This window comes from Lethenteron reissneri, chromosome 24 (assembly GCF_015708825.2).
Source record: "Lethenteron reissneri isolate LAM-NWPU_2019-01 chromosome 24, ASM1570882v1, whole genome shotgun sequence".
In the NCBI taxonomy this organism is placed as follows: domain Eukaryota; kingdom Metazoa; phylum Chordata; class Hyperoartia; order Petromyzontiformes; family Petromyzontidae; genus Lethenteron; species Lethenteron reissneri.
In genome coordinates, this window is record NC_083802.1 from 5,754,490 (window position 1) to 5,771,909 (window position 17,420).

The 17,420-nt window shown below is 45.4% G+C and overlaps 1 protein-coding gene across 3 annotated transcripts in view; it reads left to right on the forward strand.

Annotated features, from left to right (window-relative positions):
- The window catches only part of LOC133346457 (C-myc promoter-binding protein-like), a 120,064-nt gene that overhangs the window by 69,059 nt on the left and 33,585 nt on the right, over positions 1–17,420 (forward strand). For all 3 annotated transcript variants that reach the window (XM_061558030.1, XM_061558031.1, XM_061558032.1), the window contains 6 exons: positions 3,730–3,827; positions 6,983–7,186; positions 7,970–8,115; positions 10,280–10,558; positions 12,010–12,216; positions 13,503–13,631. In XM_061558030.1, the coding sequence (XP_061414014.1) occupies positions 3,730–3,827; positions 6,983–7,186; positions 7,970–8,115; positions 10,280–10,558; positions 12,010–12,216; positions 13,503–13,631 (1,063 nt within the window). The remainder of the gene's footprint in view (positions 1–3,729; positions 3,828–6,982; positions 7,187–7,969; positions 8,116–10,279; positions 10,559–12,009; positions 12,217–13,502; positions 13,632–17,420) is intronic.

Below are 17,420 nucleotides of genomic sequence, written 5' to 3' on the forward strand. Positions count from 1 at the left end.
TGCCGGCACACGTTATTTTTGGTGAAATGCTACTTATTAGTAAGCCCATGCTAATGCAGTACATTTGAAGAAGGAGGAATGAAGCTTGTGATGGTGCCTTGCTTGTTGTCACATGTGTGTGTGTGTTAATGGAGGGTGGTGGCTTGGTTAGCACACCGGACAACAACAATGCTTCCTATGCACATGGCCTGTAGGTCTGCTCTAGTTTATTAAGGACTCAAATTATTCCGCGAGGAAGACCATCCAAGAAAATTGGAAAAGTCACGAACCTCCGTCCTGGAAGCTGTGGCGCACAACACCCTCCCAGCCCTTGCAGCAACAGAACATCTTAGCCATGAAGTCGAGGGCAGGGAGCGGGAGTACGAGGCCAGATCGTCTACGTTGCTATTGAACCCGGCTTGAAGAATGCACATGGTGGGGTGGGGGGGGACGGACTCTCGGTGCATCACTCCACGGGATTCATATTGACGATCAGTTGACTCGGCGCACGTGCCGGACCTCGGACTTTTTGTCCGGGGAATATTTGTGCCCCCTTTTTATTGATCGTGCTTCCCTTTACCGAGCTCTTGTTAAAACGCAAAAATTCCTCAAATAATAGTTTTTTTTAAAGCTTTTCAGCATTTTTGTGGTTGTGAAGCGATGTGTTCAGGCATGACAACGGACTCTGTTGCAGCACTTTGTGATCTATGCTGGTTGGAATATTTCCTTGCGAACAGCACATTGATGTCTGCAATCAATCCATGCTAATTACGCAATTTATTTTCAGATGCATCATTCTATTTTCTATAAAAAATGTGGTTCTTTGTATTGAGATTTGTCCTAGTAATTTGCTGATATTGGTTGCAAAGGCTTGGGAAAAGCAGTTCTTAAAGCCAGTTTTTTTTAAAAGTCCATTTGCCCCATGCATCGGCTGGGATTTTAAGCGCTGCTGCGTCTGGGTGCCATGGCCAGGAAACTCTCGTCATTAGTATGTTCGTCGCGACCAGTGGAAATGGTAAATGTATTACTCCAGCGACTATGGCGCATGGACCCACTCTGCCATGTGACACATTTATAGCTTTTATTTATTCCATCCTGTTTTTTTGCTCGTGGGCAATACGGGGATCGTAAGGGAACATTTACAATTAGGATAAGCACCTTGCTCGCCTCTTAGTTTTTTTCTCAATGATTGCTGCACTTAAAATGCATAGCCAAGTACACTGCCTTGGACCAGTAGAGCGCTGTCCAGTGTTGGGGTCACGTCTTCATCCATGGGGAGGATATTCATGGTTGCAAGTTTTTCACATTTGTCATCCAATATTTATTACCATTTCGCATCTACAGATAATTCTATGAATGGAAAAGATCATGATGAATACGAGGGTGTTCCACTGTGGTGGGTTTAAATTTTATTGTCTTACTGCAGGAGTAGAAAGTGTTCCTTTGTCCGTGCCTGTGCTTTCATTTTCGTCAACTTAAACCCGTGTGGGTAGATAACTTTATTGTGGTTTTAATTAACTTCAATGTATTTTCATTGTAGCAAATTAACACACTGGCCTAGACTATAGTGTCAATAATCGTTCTTCCAGACAACACGTGGAATCGTAGCATTTGTACTCGGAATTTATTCTATAAGATTTAATGCCTAGCAACACAAAGTAGCATGGAAAGATATTTTCTTGAAATAACTCCTGAGAGACAAAACGAGAAGTGCATGGATTAGAGGACAAACAATAGTTCACAAAATCAGTCATATCCGTTGTTAAGTAAAGCTCGTGGTTGTCTTGAGTGCATAACAACCAGAAGGAATTACATTTGATGGGTAGGACTCGCAGTAGAATTGTAGCCAAGACAAGTAATATAATGGAAAGGATGACTAATTTAGGACATGAAATAATAAATTGCTGGTACTATGTAGGAAAGGATGGCTCGTAACTGTGCTCGATCATCGTGGCAACAACATGAAGAAATGTTTATCCAACAGTAGATTGAAAATGGTTGACCAATTAGCAAAGACCAGTTAAAAATAAACATCAGAATAATGCAAACCAATGTTGTTTAGCTTTAAATTAAACCTATTTTATTTACCAGATGAAGCCCACTGCGCTATAATTTATTTTTCACAGGTCACCTGGCCACACATGATATCTCATAAAAGTGGATTAAAATGTACGGAAATCTACAAGAGGAGCCAAATAACCGAGTTGCATGTTTTTAATCGTGGAGGCCAAAACCGGGGGACCCATAGAAAACTCCACTCGACTCTGGGGAGAACATGTAATCTTCATATATACAGGAGTCAGGGTTGGGATCGAACCCACACCACTACCTATGTACCAGGCAAGGGAAATAAGATCTCGCCACCATGGCACCCTAGTATTAGGATGTGCCAATTATTTAATAAATGTTGTTCCTGATCTGCCTTCATTAGTTGCTTACTGATGGCCCAAATATAATTTTCAAACACCTTTGGTTGGCCACACATTGATGCTGAACTTTGACCACACCACGACTGTATACACTCACTGCTCAAAATACTTGAAAGACAACAGGTTATAAAAATGATAAACACAATATGTATGTTGAACTTCATTAGCATCATACGTAGCCAACCGTGCAAATCGGAGGTGTGGGGGAAGGACAACAAACTAAACAAAAAAAATAAGTTCTAAGGAAATTAGTTTTCAACTTAGGAAGCTCCAGTGGCTTCCTAGTGTCGTAAGGAAGAGCGTTTCAGACGGCCGCAAAGCATTCCAGACGGTGTTCTTAGGTCTGTTGTATTCCCCTGGAGCATCCGATTAGTGTTGTTGTGAGATACTTCCAGTCTGCGGACCAGTTTTAAGTGGGAGCCCCTGTGCAGCGGCGAGCTGTATAACGTTAAGTGGCGCGCTTTCAGATTTACTTCTGCAGCTGACTGCAGAATATTAGGCAACCACTGGAACTATGTACTTTTATATCTAGATGGAAAATAATTTATTCAGAATTGCTTCTTGTGTTTCCACGTACCATGAGTTTCTCTCCCCTTCCCTAGTGATGCGGATTCTGATTGTGTGTTCCAGTCGCATTCTTTCAAAATTGTTTTGGTTTATTGCTTGTACTTGTATCGGACCTGACTTTTTAGCCTTCTTTATACGTTCTTTGATCATATCCTGTAACTCATTTCCATTTGGAGCAACATGCCAAAGTGTATATGATCTGCTATAACATATGGATCAGAAGCATTGACTTTGAGAAGGAGAATAGAACAAAAGCTGAGCAGTGTGCAACAAAGCATGGGGAGATGCACGTTGGGAATTACTCCGATTGGCATGGTTGGCTACGTACGATGCAAAATAAGTTCAACAACAAACATACTCGAAGAGACAGAATAAAAAAGCATGTGGATCATAAAAAAAACGTCAAACTCGGAGCCATCGTACTGGCTGCTAAAAAAACTAAGTGTGCTAGGGCAAGACACACGCCCGATGGACAAGACTTGCGATGAAATATTAGCCAAAGCGGAGAACATGCCGAAGAAGATGAAGAAGACCTCTAGAAATGAGTACGTTTGGCTACATACGGTGTGAAAGAAGTTCAACATACATACACGGGTGAAGTATCGGAATCTGCTCATGCACAGCAATGAGACGGATTGTGGCTTCTTCGTTTGACTGCGAGGGATGGTGTCGCCATGAGGAGGCGTCCGCCCAGCAGTGGATAGATGTTGGCTGACGATGATGGGGGATGTATGGCTTTTACTCTTTCATACAGGAATGAGGAGAAGAAGGGCACAAGCTGGAAGGCCTTGCCAAAGAAGCCCTGTAAGATCCTGCTGGCCGGGCTGACTCGTCTCTACCAGGAGCTACAGAGTGAGTCCCAACCAACCACTCTATCAGTTTACGACATGCTTTTCATTAAAAGTTTAAAAGAATCTGTAGTTCATAAATTTAATTTCTCATTAATATACAATAACAATTTACATCTCCCTCTGTTGTCGTTTCGCAAATACGTCGTCACTTTATTAATGCCACGACTTGACATACGTCGCCCCAAACCCACACTTACGTCGCTGACAGCATCATCCATCCTTTCTCAAATCCGTCACCTGATCCTTTGCCTCTACCCACCCTGTAAATTGCTTCGGTTTACGTTGTTTAGATATTTGTCGCACCTTTCAGCAACACAACCCCAACGTCAACCACATCAATTCCATACACCCATCCATCAAATTCACCATGGAAGTGGAAAATGATGGCAAGCTACCATTCCTGGATGTTTTGATCAAGAAGAGACCTGGGACATTCCGTCTACAGGAAAGCCACCCACACGGATTCCTAAAGCCCGACTCCCACCACCATCCGGCCCAGAAGAACTCCCTCATCAAAACACTACACCATAGGGCCCGCTGCATCTCCGACCACCGCCACCTAGCCAGTGAACTGAAGCACGTACACCAAGCCCTCAAGATGAATGGATACTCGGACCGCACAATCCACAAAACTGTATCCCCAACCATGGGGAGACAACCATCTGAGGACCCAATCAAAACCATTACCTTGCCATACATAGCAGGTGTTACCAAAAGATTTCCAAAATCTTAAACAAACACAAGATCCAGGTCTGATTCAATACAGTACACAAAATCCGTGATTAGATCCCAACTGTGAAGGATGTGATCCCTGACATGCAATACCCCGGTGTCTACAAACTAAGTTGTGTCTGCGGCAGCAGTTACATTGGGGAAACGAAACGACATGTCTTGGACCGTGTTCGCGAACACAAGGCAGATTTGAAACACGGCAGAACCAATACCTCTGCAGTGGCTGATCATTGTTATAACGCAGTGGGCTCGCACGATATTGTTTTTTCCGAGACCAAGGTACTCTGCAAACCTTCGGGCTACAATCAAAGATTTGTCCATGAAGCCATCCAGATATATAAACACAGAGACAATTTAAACCGAGAAGATGGATATAAGCTGAGCAATCATTGGAAGGACGTTAATAACCAAGCAAAATCGTAACTTGCTGTGGTGCTTCCATTCTTCCCTGCCGTTTGGCTGTTATCTCCGACTCTCTGAGTTGCATTGCCCTGTTGGGTGCCTCTGCATTAACGGGATGGGGTGTCACTAACATGGCCACTTCTGCTCCCTTAGCCTCGATGTATCGATGGTTCTGGTCGCATTCTTGGAGATCTGAAGATAACGAGAAAAAATGTGGTTCGTTTTGCCCCTGCGAATAATGGGCAGATAACTATGTTCAAACCTGGGAAGCTAGAAAGCATGTTCACAAATATAATATTGCTACTGTTTGTATCTCGCATGACAAGTCGTTCCATGGTGGTATAGCTCTGATGACAGTTAAGTCCAAATTTATAACAACTGCCTGCCCAGATAAAATGTTAAACGAACATCTTAGGTTGCAGTGTGCACAGTGATGTTATCCACTTGTTGCGATTTCACCCGCATGAAAATCTATGCATCGAGGTTAAACCTGCATTCCCTGCTGCGTGAAGTCTATCCATATTCACTTGGTATTCATACAATGGCGTTGAGTATCAGCGTTCCGTCATGTTAAATTATTCTCATGAATGTCAAATACTTGTATCTCTGATTTTAAATATTTATTTGGAAATTATAACGAAACACCAGAGGTTAGTAATTTCATTGTCTTTAATCCCATTTTTTCCAAGGAATAATTAATCAATCAATATGCGGTGATTGAAAGTGGTTTTCGGCTATTTTGTCCCGCTGTAAAAATGCCAATATGCCATTTTAACGCGTAGGTTTTCATGAAAAATATTAATTAAAAAAGTTATTTTGAGTTGGATCGCATAAATATAAATGGAAATGTGTTGTTAAAATATAAATGTGTCGTGAACCCACCCAACACCCCACAACACGAAGAATACACGGCTATTCCGGCGACAACGTCGCGGCTCGGCATCACAGTGCCTCTGCGTTTTGCGCTTTCCCCGCTGCCGCCGCCGCCAGTGAAACGACCGCTCGGTTTGTGACCGTGGTCTAGAGACACGGACGACGTTCAGGGGAGATCTGCTGGCACGATAAGTGGTGCACGCCTGATGTGCTCGTTGCACGCGTTAACCCGGAGAGCGCTCCACTGGGCCGAGCCGCCGCGCCATCTAAGCTCCCCCCCCCCGACTCTTCCCCCTCTTGCACTTCCGCTGGATGAGCTCCGTGAGCGGCTCAGCGAGCCCGTGAACTGTGGCTTCCCAGCGCAATTAATCGGTCGCACACGTTCTCACCCTGCCTCGCATTTCAGCTCGAACCAATTATTTATTTGCGGGGTTGTGAATTTGGTCGCAGGATTATGTTGTGCTGAAAGTCCTTTAAGCGTCTTCCGTGGTCAGATGAGTGCGGCGCGGCACAGCAATGTCGCGTGCATCCGTTGGCAGTCCTGAGCTGGTGGTGGAAATTCCCCATTCCTAGCGGGGGAACGAGTACCCCTGTAGAATGATAGGTCTTGGGCTTCATTTTTCCCAGCCCCACAGGGAAGATATGCCAAGTCGACCAAGAATACAATACATCAATTTGGAAGTAATATTTTTGTAAATGCTATTTACATAGTGGAGTACTGCATTGTGGGATGTTGAGCGGTGGCGGTGGCAAGGATGTCATCCGGCAGTGGATTGGCTATGGCTGCCGATGATGGTGGTGAAATTACATTTTATTGGCAGGACAAGGAAATTAGGTGAGGGTACACCACGTACTGTCTCATTCCGTGTACTGTATTAGACTGCTTAGCCGGTGCATCTCAAGAACGTAGTTCGTCGTCGACCGGCTCAGAAACTGCGTTATAACGGTGCCTGTTCCACGTTGTGTGAAAAGTTTTCCTGAACAGAAGAATCGCGTTGTAGCGTAAACACATTGTATGAAAACGCGGTAAGCGAGGGCTTTCCATATTTTAAAGACGCACAATGTCTGCTGATCAGTGCCTAGGCTTTACAATCAACATTTGCTCTGCTGCTCCATGACTGTAACCCTCCTCACCCCTGACGGTTGCAGTGCAGCAGCAGAGGAAGGATGACTCGCTGACGGACGTGGCGGGCGTGCGCTGCCGGAGTGCACACACCCTGGAGGTGGAGATCCAGGAGGCGTTCCTGCGCTTCATGGCCTCCATCCTCAAGGGCTACCGCTCTTACCTGCGCCCCATCACGCAGGCACCCTCCGAGAAGGCCACGGACGCGAGCTCGCTCTTTGACCTGCAAGGTGAACTTTAACTTTCAGATCCACGGAATCTCTGTCCATATCCCCTCGGTTGTTTGTCGGTTGGTTAGCTTTCAAAGTTGTTGTGGCTGATTCATTCTCGAAGCGAAACAGCATTCACGATTCATGAGGCCAGACCGGGCTTATCCGGTCATCCTCGCGGCAGCGGCTTTTGGCTAGCCGTCGAACAAAGGCAGTCACTGCATCGCACACTTTCAGATGCGCTTCTAAAGCCGTCTGGAAAGCTCTTCCTTCTGATATTAGGAAGCCATTGGAGCTATGCAGTTGTAAATCTAGATTGAAAACTAATTTCTTGAGAACTGCTGTTTAGTTTGTTGTCTTTCCGCGCACGTTCGATTAGCACGGTTGGCTACGTACGGTGCAAAATAACATAGATCCATGCCATATCCAACCCTGAGACCTGCGTAATTACCGGGCCAGTTCAAACTATTGAGGCAATGTTGCCTCCATTGAACTCAGGATTGCAGATTCATCCTCTCGCTGACTCCATCCCCAGGACGTGGCCACTGCATCGATGAGTTTAACATATCTGATTGGAACTTAAATAAAAATTGCACACTGGCGAAGCATTTTTAAACAGCATTCTTTGATATATTCGTTTCATGGGACATTGCCTCTGAGTCATTTTAAACTTCCAAACCACTGTAATACACAACTCAAAAACACACACCTTGCACCACCATTTATTAATTGTGCAAGTGTTGACAAAAGCATTGCCTGCGCTCTGCCTTGTGCTCTGCCTGCGCTCTGGAATGTGATTTTTAGGGTTTCTGAAGAGCCGTGACCGGTCCTATCACAAGTTTTACACTCAGCTGACCAAAACGCAAATGTTCATCCGCTTCATCGAGGAATGCTCCTTTGCTGGTGATAAGAATGCCAGCCTTGCATTCTTTGACGACTGCGTTGAAAAGGTATTTACCCACCTCCCTTTCCCACAAACGGTTCATGGGTTAAGCCAGGAAGCTTCTCCAGTGACATAAAATTTACACATGTGTGCAGTGTTTATGAGTATACGAGGGGGTGGGTGGCCAGCACCACGCCCGGCCGCCTTTGTCTCCCCACTGGAGATGTTCACGCACCACACCAGTTACTCGTTTGAGGCTGAGTCGACCTAGGGGAGGCCCAGGAACGGTTGAAATAATCGTCACTGGTGGTGGCCGTGAGCGGGAATCGAACTCGGGTCGCCGGGTTCGTAGCGCGGCGCGCTAACCACTACACTACAATGCGTTACGCTTCTTCCACATGTGCGGGTCACATGACAGATTTGACGTCACAGCTCACTTGCTGTGCAAAAATATTTGCATTATTGAGCTCCCCACCCGCCCCCCCCCCCATAAAAAAACCAAAAGTGTATTTTTATAATTATTGCATGGTGTACAGTCTGGAAAGTACCCACATGGCAAATTTCAAGCTTGTTGCATGTCGGCAAGTACGCTAAACATTTTGAACAGACACACATTCACAACTTTGCCTTGTATATGTATAGAGATTAATTTATTCATTCTGGTAGTGTGTCTCTCAGAATAACATTTACATTGCTTTTATGCATTTACTCCATGCTTTATATTGGGTTTTGCAGAGTCATTAGTTAATGTGATACATTTTTAACAAGTCTCTTCCCTGTGATTTGAGCTGTGCTTGTTTATTTTCATTTATCACAGCTTAGCACGTGTTGTTTTCGTCTCAATGGATTTCCATGAAGAACGCTTTACAAATGCGTATTATATTTCATTCCATTGTCCTTGATTCTTTACACAGCAATGTGCGCTGGCAGCAAGCCATGAGAACACTGAGTAATGTAAATAGTTGGCTCAAATAGCAGTTCATAGGCGTGTAACAATGCATTAGTTCATCAATGTAAATTGATTCCTATGCTCACAATACATCCATCATCTGATTGTGCACATGGTATGCTCCTGTTATACTGAGACAAATAGAACAGATGAAACTAGAAACACTCCTGCTCCCTGGCATCCATTGGCACTTCAGGGTGCCACGGTGGCGAAATCTCAACTACCTCGCCTGGTATACAGGAGGTCGTGGGTTCAATCCCGACCCTGACGCCTGTGGATTTTTCTCCGGGTCCTCCGGTTTTCCCCTCCACAATTAGAAACGTGCGTTTAAAGTATTTGGCTGTTATAAATCTCCACATGATGACTCACTTCGCTGAGCTTTCGTTTGTGGCCAGGTTGCTTCTGAAAAAGAGCTATACAGCTCAGTGGGCCTTACCTGGTAAAATAAAAATAAATTTCGATTTAAAGCTTTCGTGACTAATAATAAAAATAAAACATAATAAAATAGTTTCATTTTTATTATTTCCCTTCTACGTGACTTTACCGAAAGAACCAATAATATGAATCCCTGCAGTCACGGAAGCTTTAAATCGAAATAATAAAATAATAAAAAGAAAACTTTTATTATGTTTTATTTGTATTATTTTATTACTTCCCTTCTACGTGACTTTACCGAAAGAACCAAGAATAAAAAAAAGTTTAGTTTTCATTTCACTCACCCACTCATTGCCCTTCAGCCATCCTCCCCCTCCACCGGGTGATCTTACTTCCCACATCAACTCCTCCCATCGACAAAGGCAGCCCAATGCACTCACGTGTGAGAAATGTTGTTATTGTTGTGTTCACAATGTACAGCTCATGACAAAGTCAAAATAATCTGTTCAAACGACACAGGCAAAATAAAAAACAATGCAAATGGGAAGGGAAAAATTAGTTGGAATCGAATTGTTGAATCGAATCGTGACCCCAAATAGAATTGTCAGGCCAACCGTAACATGCCCCACCAGGTAATCTGTGTTGTTGCTGGTGCTGCTTGTACTGCTGCTGGTGTTGCCATTGCTGATAATGCTGATGCTTGTATCACTGCTGCTTTTGCTACTGGTGCTGCTGCCACTGTTTCGCTTGCTAATGCTGCTGTTGTTGCTGGCGTCACTGGTGGTGGCATCACTGATGGTGCTTATGCTGTTGCTGATGGTGCCGCTGATAGTGGTGTCACCGATGGTACTGCTGCTGCCACTGCTACCGCCTGCTAATGCCGCTGCTGGTGCTGTTGCTGCGCCAGGTCGACGTAGAGCACGGCGAGGAGACGCGGCTCGTCGAGTTTGACGAGTCGCTGCGCGGCGAGCACACGGTGCTCGTCATGCCGCCCGAGCCGCCCCCGGCCCCGTCGGGCCCCAACTCGGAGCCGCTCGCCTCCTACAGCTACGACGGTTTTCCCGCGCTGCAGCCCGAGCTGCTGGAGAGGCCCAACGGGGGCGCTGCGTACCCGCCGAGCCAGGCGGCTCCCAGGGCCGCCGGGGTCCCCGGTAGTCCCGCACTCGTCACGCGCAGGACTCAGCAGGTAACAATGGCCCGCACGCGCACCACCTCTTTCGGGGTTGTTCATGCAGCTGTCACCAGCCTACGCTTTGACTGGTCACCATTGAGCACCATTCTCAATTGGTGCCATGCTGGCGAGATGTTAACTACCTCGCCTTGTATACAGGAGGTCGTGGGTTCGATCCCGATCCTGACGCCTCTTTATTGGAGTTTGCATGTTCTCACCGTGGTTCCGTGGAGTTTTCTCCTGGTACTCCGGTTTTCCCCTCAACATTTAGAATCAACGTACGTTTAGAGTATTTGGCTGCTATGAATGTCCACATGATTAGCCACTTCGTTGAGCTATCGTTTGTGGCCAGGTCGCTTCTGGAAAAGAGTTATATAGCTCAGTGGGCCTTGCATGGTAAAATAAAAATAGTTTAATCCTGTGCTAGGCACCTCGCGGTGGTGATGAGTCGGAGTGTGTCGGTGACCACCAATGAAAACCACTGAAATTCTTTTTAAAGCGCTGTTTTTTGCGCTTCTGTGTGTTTTGTCAGTATTTTGGTGAGAGTTAATGAGTTAATGAGCGGAACATTGCCGAACAACACGTGGTAAAAGCGGAAAGCATTGTCGGCAGAACACTTGAACTCGCTGTCGGAAAGTTGCGTGCTGAAATCCGACTTGGAGATCCAATGTTAATTGCTCTCTGCCCCATTTAGAGATGCTTTTGAAATTTGGTTAAATAGGTAAAGGTGCAGGGCTGCTATTGCTCGCCTATGCCACTGCTGGCACAAGGACCTCTACTAAAGAGAGCTCTAAAAGACCCCACTTGTGGGTAATTTGGCCTACTCATCTATGCCGGCCACATATCTTGGTAGAGTTTATTATTAGCCCATTATCCTTCAACGATGCAAAACTCTGTACTTGTGGGAAATCACTTGTGATTGTCCTTTGGTGAAACTGACCCTGGCTATCGGGTTGTGGAATTTCCACCCACTCGCTCAGGGTTTCCATTGGATACGTATGCTGCACCATGGTAGCTTGGGCATGGAAACACTGACTTAACTTTGACCATGTGTTTTAATTTTCAAACTTTATTTTTCAATGTCAGTCCTATAGTCTGCTATCCATTATCCCGAGTGTTTACAGGAGGCACTTTACACACGTGCATTTTAAGTATCATTCATTCGTACTGGTGTAACGAGCCCATATCTATTCCACCATTTGCCACTAAGTGACGGTGACGTCACCACTGCGCCTATGCCAGGCCAGGTGCACCTTGAGGCCACGTGAAGTGTCGAAGGCACGCTGACAAGAGGTTACGGGACAGACCCAGGTGCCATGGGTGTGCTGACTCAAATGACTGGCAGATTGCACCAGCTGTACCTCCTACTCTGCCAATTTGCTGCATTTTAGTCGCCCAGCGCTCCGCTTGTTGTGAGCGAGCCACACACACGCGCGCCCCTTGTAACCTGACCATCCCGGCTGCAGGAGATCAAGCTTGCGCAGAAACTCGCTCGCAAGTTCTCGGCGGTGCCCAACCTGTGGGCAATGTGCCTCTTGGGCAACTGCTACAGCCTGTGGTTCATCTGCCTGCCGGCATACGCGAAGGCGCGCCACTCCAAGCTGCGCGTGCTGGAGACGGCCTACTCCGTGCTGCTGCGCATGCAGGAGCACCGCCTCGAGTGCCCCGACGAGGTACCCGCCCGGCTTGCCGAGCGGCGGCGTGTCCGAGCGTGTCCGAGCGTGTCCGAGCGTGTGTCTTGAAAGAAAACCCTAAAAGCGTTGATGGTGTCGATTGTGATTCACGTTGCACGCGAAGAGAACCATTATTTGCGAGGAAGAGAAACGTAAATGCCAGTGGTTTGTCAGATTAAATGAAATGAATTGGTCTGTTTGATCCGATAAATCGATTGATCCTAATTTGACTTGTGTATAAGCTAGCATAGTGGGAAATTAACCATATCTAGCAGTACAACGGGGATCCCACTTACAATCAACAGCCCCTCTTCTACTGTCAGCGTGGCCTGGCTCCGCCCCCCGGCCACGCCCCCTTTCTAGAACCTACCAGCGGGTTCTTGGTGTGCCCCTTCTGTGACCTTTCCCATAGATCCCCCTCTGGTGTGTCACGTGGCCTGTTGACGTCAGGGCGGCTGTTAGCCGTAGGTCCCCTTTCCTGCCAGCAGCGAGCGCTATGCTGCTACATTACTATTCTATGCCACTACACACGCGTAACGAGTATGCGATTCTTTACTTGCCTCTTATAGAGGCCAGCACAGCAGGGATATTAACAATAACTGGAGTGAGACACCTTGCAAATACCATTGCATTCGTTTGGATAGTATTTTTTTTATTTTACAATTAAATCAGTTGAAATTTTGATTGGACTTCACTACCGTTGCATATGCCCATCTAGTACGTTTATTTGGTTGTAGATTGTAGTGGGAAGAAGTCTGCCCGTGAGATGAAAATGAATAGACTAAATGTCCCTGGTAAACCTTGGACCAGCATGACCTGAACAATGCACGCAATGTATGTCTATTTTTTTCTTCCTTTAAACGTAATTATTAGCAACATTCACTCTCTGCACTATTAAGTGCTCACTCGTGGTGAAGGTATTTTTCTTCTATCGCCTGTAACTAAAGCTACCTTTTAAGTTAAAGACGAATAATTACATTTTAAAACAGTTACTTTCTTTTGTAAAGTACGTTCAGCCTGTGTTTCTACACCACTGCGAGCAGTCAACGTAATATTACACAGCCACATGTTTTGCGTGCCCTCGTGTGTTTATGCCACGGTTATTGGATTGTGTGACAGCGGTAATAATTGATGGATTGCCCAAACACAAGCAAATTGTGTTCACGCTCAGTGAGCAAAAATGCCTTGGGTTGCATTGTTGAACTGATTGAAGCAAGAAGTCGAGGAGAATGGCCTGGCTTGTCGACGAACCCATCTTGATTGCGACATTGTCCCGTGCCCCACAGGTTTGCTACCGCGTTTTGATGCAGGTGTGTGGACAGTACGGGCGCCCTGTCCTTGCCGTGAAGGTGCTGTTTGAAATGAAGAAGGCCGGGATTCATCCGAATGCCATCACCTATGGCTACTACAACAAGGTGTGAGGGGAAGGCTGGTCAGAACTGCACAGTAAAAATATATTTTTAAAATAAATCTTTTATCAGCATTTTTACATTTCAAAGATTCCCTCGTATTAAAAGTGTAGAGGCGCGCACATGAAACAAATACAGCCAAGACAGGATATAAAATACGTAGTTGTGTCAACGAAGAACAACATAAATGCTCATAGTTTCGTCGGTGATTCAATGAAATAAATAGTTCTTGGTGAACAATCGAGGTTCAGCTGTGCAAGAGAAACTGTAGAGGGACACGATGTGAGTGTTTGGGAAACGATGCTCTCTGTTGATGTGAATTAGAATAGAGGAGTATGGCGTTATTTGGAAAGCTAGTTTGACCATACCACGGAAAGCAAACACATTTTTCACACGCACTTTTTCAATAAATGGGTAATGTCTGAGCAGCCCTGCAGCAGGTCCCCAGGGAATCGAGAAGTATTGACCTGGCAAACATGTAGCAGCATTTCTAGACTGGTGTTGTGTGAATGGTCATGAGGAGAATTCTGCTCGACACTATTTTACTTTACCATTTATGCATAAGTGTCACTTGCAATGGCAGAATTCAGGAGCCATTGCAACATTATGGTTTTTACGCAATCAACTTCTGCCAAGATTTATTCGAGGTCAAAAAACAAACTTATCGTGTTCTTTGCCATATAGGAATAATAATAAAAAGTTTCCAGTTTGAACACGTAAATTTCCTTCTCCTATGTGATCTGAACTGTGTTTGCCAAGAATGTTTGCATTGCCAGTGGGGAATACCACGGGACGAGTATCTGCTGTGAAGGGACTGAACAATAATAATGGTCCCTTAACGTCTCAATGTTGGGAGTATAAGTTCGACGTTGATCTTAGAAGCAGAGGTCACCTCTCAGTGGAAAGTCAAACATTACGTTATTCTATGCATTAATAATGTTCACTGTTTAGTTTTGTTCGGAAGCCTATTTATTTATTTATTTGGTTAAACTGAAGCATTGTTGCTGAATTCAAATACGTAAGTTTTTTTTCATACTGTCAGCCACTTAAATGTTTACCATTGCTGCCCTCTAGTGGAGCCTTAGATTAGTTTTTTTTGAAAGCTCCTTTCACAATCGCAACGGATTTTCGGTGCATCACGATAATTTCTACGCACACGAAATGTGCTTTTAGCAATGCTTATGGTATCGGTAGTAGTCGAAACAGTGTGGGTCAGGTGGTGTACATACGTGGAAGTTAGAGCAGATGAAACTTGCAGTAGTTTTGCGTGGAGATTAATGCGCACGGATTTTTTGTAGTATTTGATCTCACTCTATCATCTTCAAAAAAATGTAGCGCTTGCTCTGGGAAACGGTGCACCTTAGCTGTTTTGTAAGAAACCATTTGAAAAGCCTGGTAAAAAAATTGGTATAAGAAATGCATTAAATAGGTATAAGGTGACATCTCTCTCAAAAACATCACATTTGAAAATAACTGGGCACTGAAAACAATCGTATTTTTAAAAGCATGTCGCTACTTACGATGGTGTCAATGTAGCGCCGTAAAGATTGCCCGACATTTTTTTGTATAGTGCAGAGGAAGGGAAGGCATGGCCATGTACGTGCGGTTTGCTGCCTTGAGAGGTTACGAAACCAATTTCTATTCCTTGGCCCATGTTCCGGGTCACCTGCCGGCATGGAAGGCACGATACAGACAGATTGAGTGCTCAGGTCCCACATCACGAGGTGCCTCAATTGCTTGGTCCTCGTGACTTTTCATTTGTGAGTATTTGAGGACAACTGAGTGTTACCCACCCCTCTTCCCCTTTCATAAACATAGATTGACAGGGCAGGACAATGACTTTTTTAATAGTTAATTTTACCGAGAAAATGTGCGGGCCCGTTACATCACGTTGCGACGCACGTACGCACCCATCAACCTAAACCAAACCAGACAGGGTCCCACCGAGAGGGGATAGGGTCGCTTTTTTCAGTAAGGGGTGAAGGCATGGCAAGGGGAGAGATATAACTGAAACACACCTGACATAAAGGAAAGAAAAACATAAAAGGTGACCTAAATGAGCATGATAATTGGTTTTTTACCCTTTTATCTGGCAACAAAACTGACACCTTTTTTTACAAGGAGTCATGTTTGCATTGACCACAATACTTGCAATGCAAACAAAAAAACACAACTCTGATAATGTATGCACTGTCCTTGAAATTGATTGGTCCACACCCGAGACTGCTTTTTTTAGAGCCCAGTCTCACGTGATGTTGGACCAGATGATGCCAAAAGGCGCACAACTCAAACACAATGCACCATCAGAGTATGAGAGCTCGGGGTAAGCATTTACACCATTGGAACCTCCTTTACCAGTAGCAAAATATGATAATTTGTTTTTTACCATTTTATCTGGCAGCAAAACTGACACCTTTTTTACAAGGAGTCATGTTTGCATTGACCACAATACCTGCGGTTGGAATGCAAACCAAAAAAACACAACTCTGATAATGTATGCACTGTCCTTGAAATTGATTGGTCCACACCCAAGACAGCTTTTCTTAGAGCCTGCTAAATGAGCATTATCTCTTTCCACCCCTCCGAATCCATCTCATGTCTAATCAGCAGTGGTTATGCCCCTTAGCATCAGTCCCTGTCTCCCGACCCTTCATCTTGCTAACTTATTTCAGGTGTTGCATAAGGGGGGGCCCATCTGACCTCGAATTCCTCCCTCTTTTCCCTTGAGCTTATGGCTCAGGTGTTCCATATCATTATGTGCCATAAGCACTCTGTACCGTTGTTTCCAGGTGGGTGGTTCGTGGTTAGGACTACGCTTTTTTTATTAGACCAAAGGTTGGCGCGGCATGTATAGTATTGGTAAAATGTGCCGTCTTTCAGAATCAGAATATTTATACTGCGGGGAACCAATGAGCTCTGAAGCTATTTTTTCAGAGATGTCCAAATATGTACGCGTAGCTTCAACAATGAGGTGCAAAGTCACTGAGCTTTGCAGGGATATTCAGCTGTGCAAGACCATTCCGTTTCTAAACCGTGGGGGCAATCACGCGCGTTCACATGTTGGCCGGGATCATAATGGCAGATTCAATTTCTCCGTGCGAGGTTGAATACTTACGGTTGGGCGGCGGGGGGGGGGGGCATGGTGGGAACCTCGCCGCATTGTGTTCCTGCTGCGCTCGTAAGTGCACTGCATTAGGCTGCTCCTCTTGGGTCAGTGTTCCTGAGTATACGTGAATGACAAGGTCAGCTCTTTGCAGGTGTAATAGAACGATTTGCCTCTGTGCTCGAAGCATGCCCCCCACAAACCTTTCAACATCTTCATTTACGATTTGCCTCCCGTGCATTATCGTCGATTTGCGCTTTCAAATGACGTTTGTCCCGTATCGCAAACCTGCGACTTTTCTAGCCAGAGCAATTACTTCTTTAGCACTGAGGACTATTGCTGCATGTGACAACTTCAGCCAAGCACAGGTAAGACAGTGTCCAGTGCTGTTCACGTGCACAATGCCAGAGCCGGGTATACGCTTAGTTTAGAGTTGGCCGTCTTTCTTGGAGTGGCTCTGGGTTGGAGCCTCAATCTCTTGATGCCACCGCGAGAAGATTAAAATTAAAGTGTGCTCACGGAACTCCCTACTTGCTGGGGTGACTCCACGTAGGGTATTCGTGTCCAAACACTTTGCACAGTTACTGAGTTGCTCTGTAGCATAGCACTGGGTGTCTGCATGGGCACAATCAGCCAACACTTGACTGCTAGACGCTCTGCGGGGCATCCACACTGCCTGGGGGTGAGGAGTG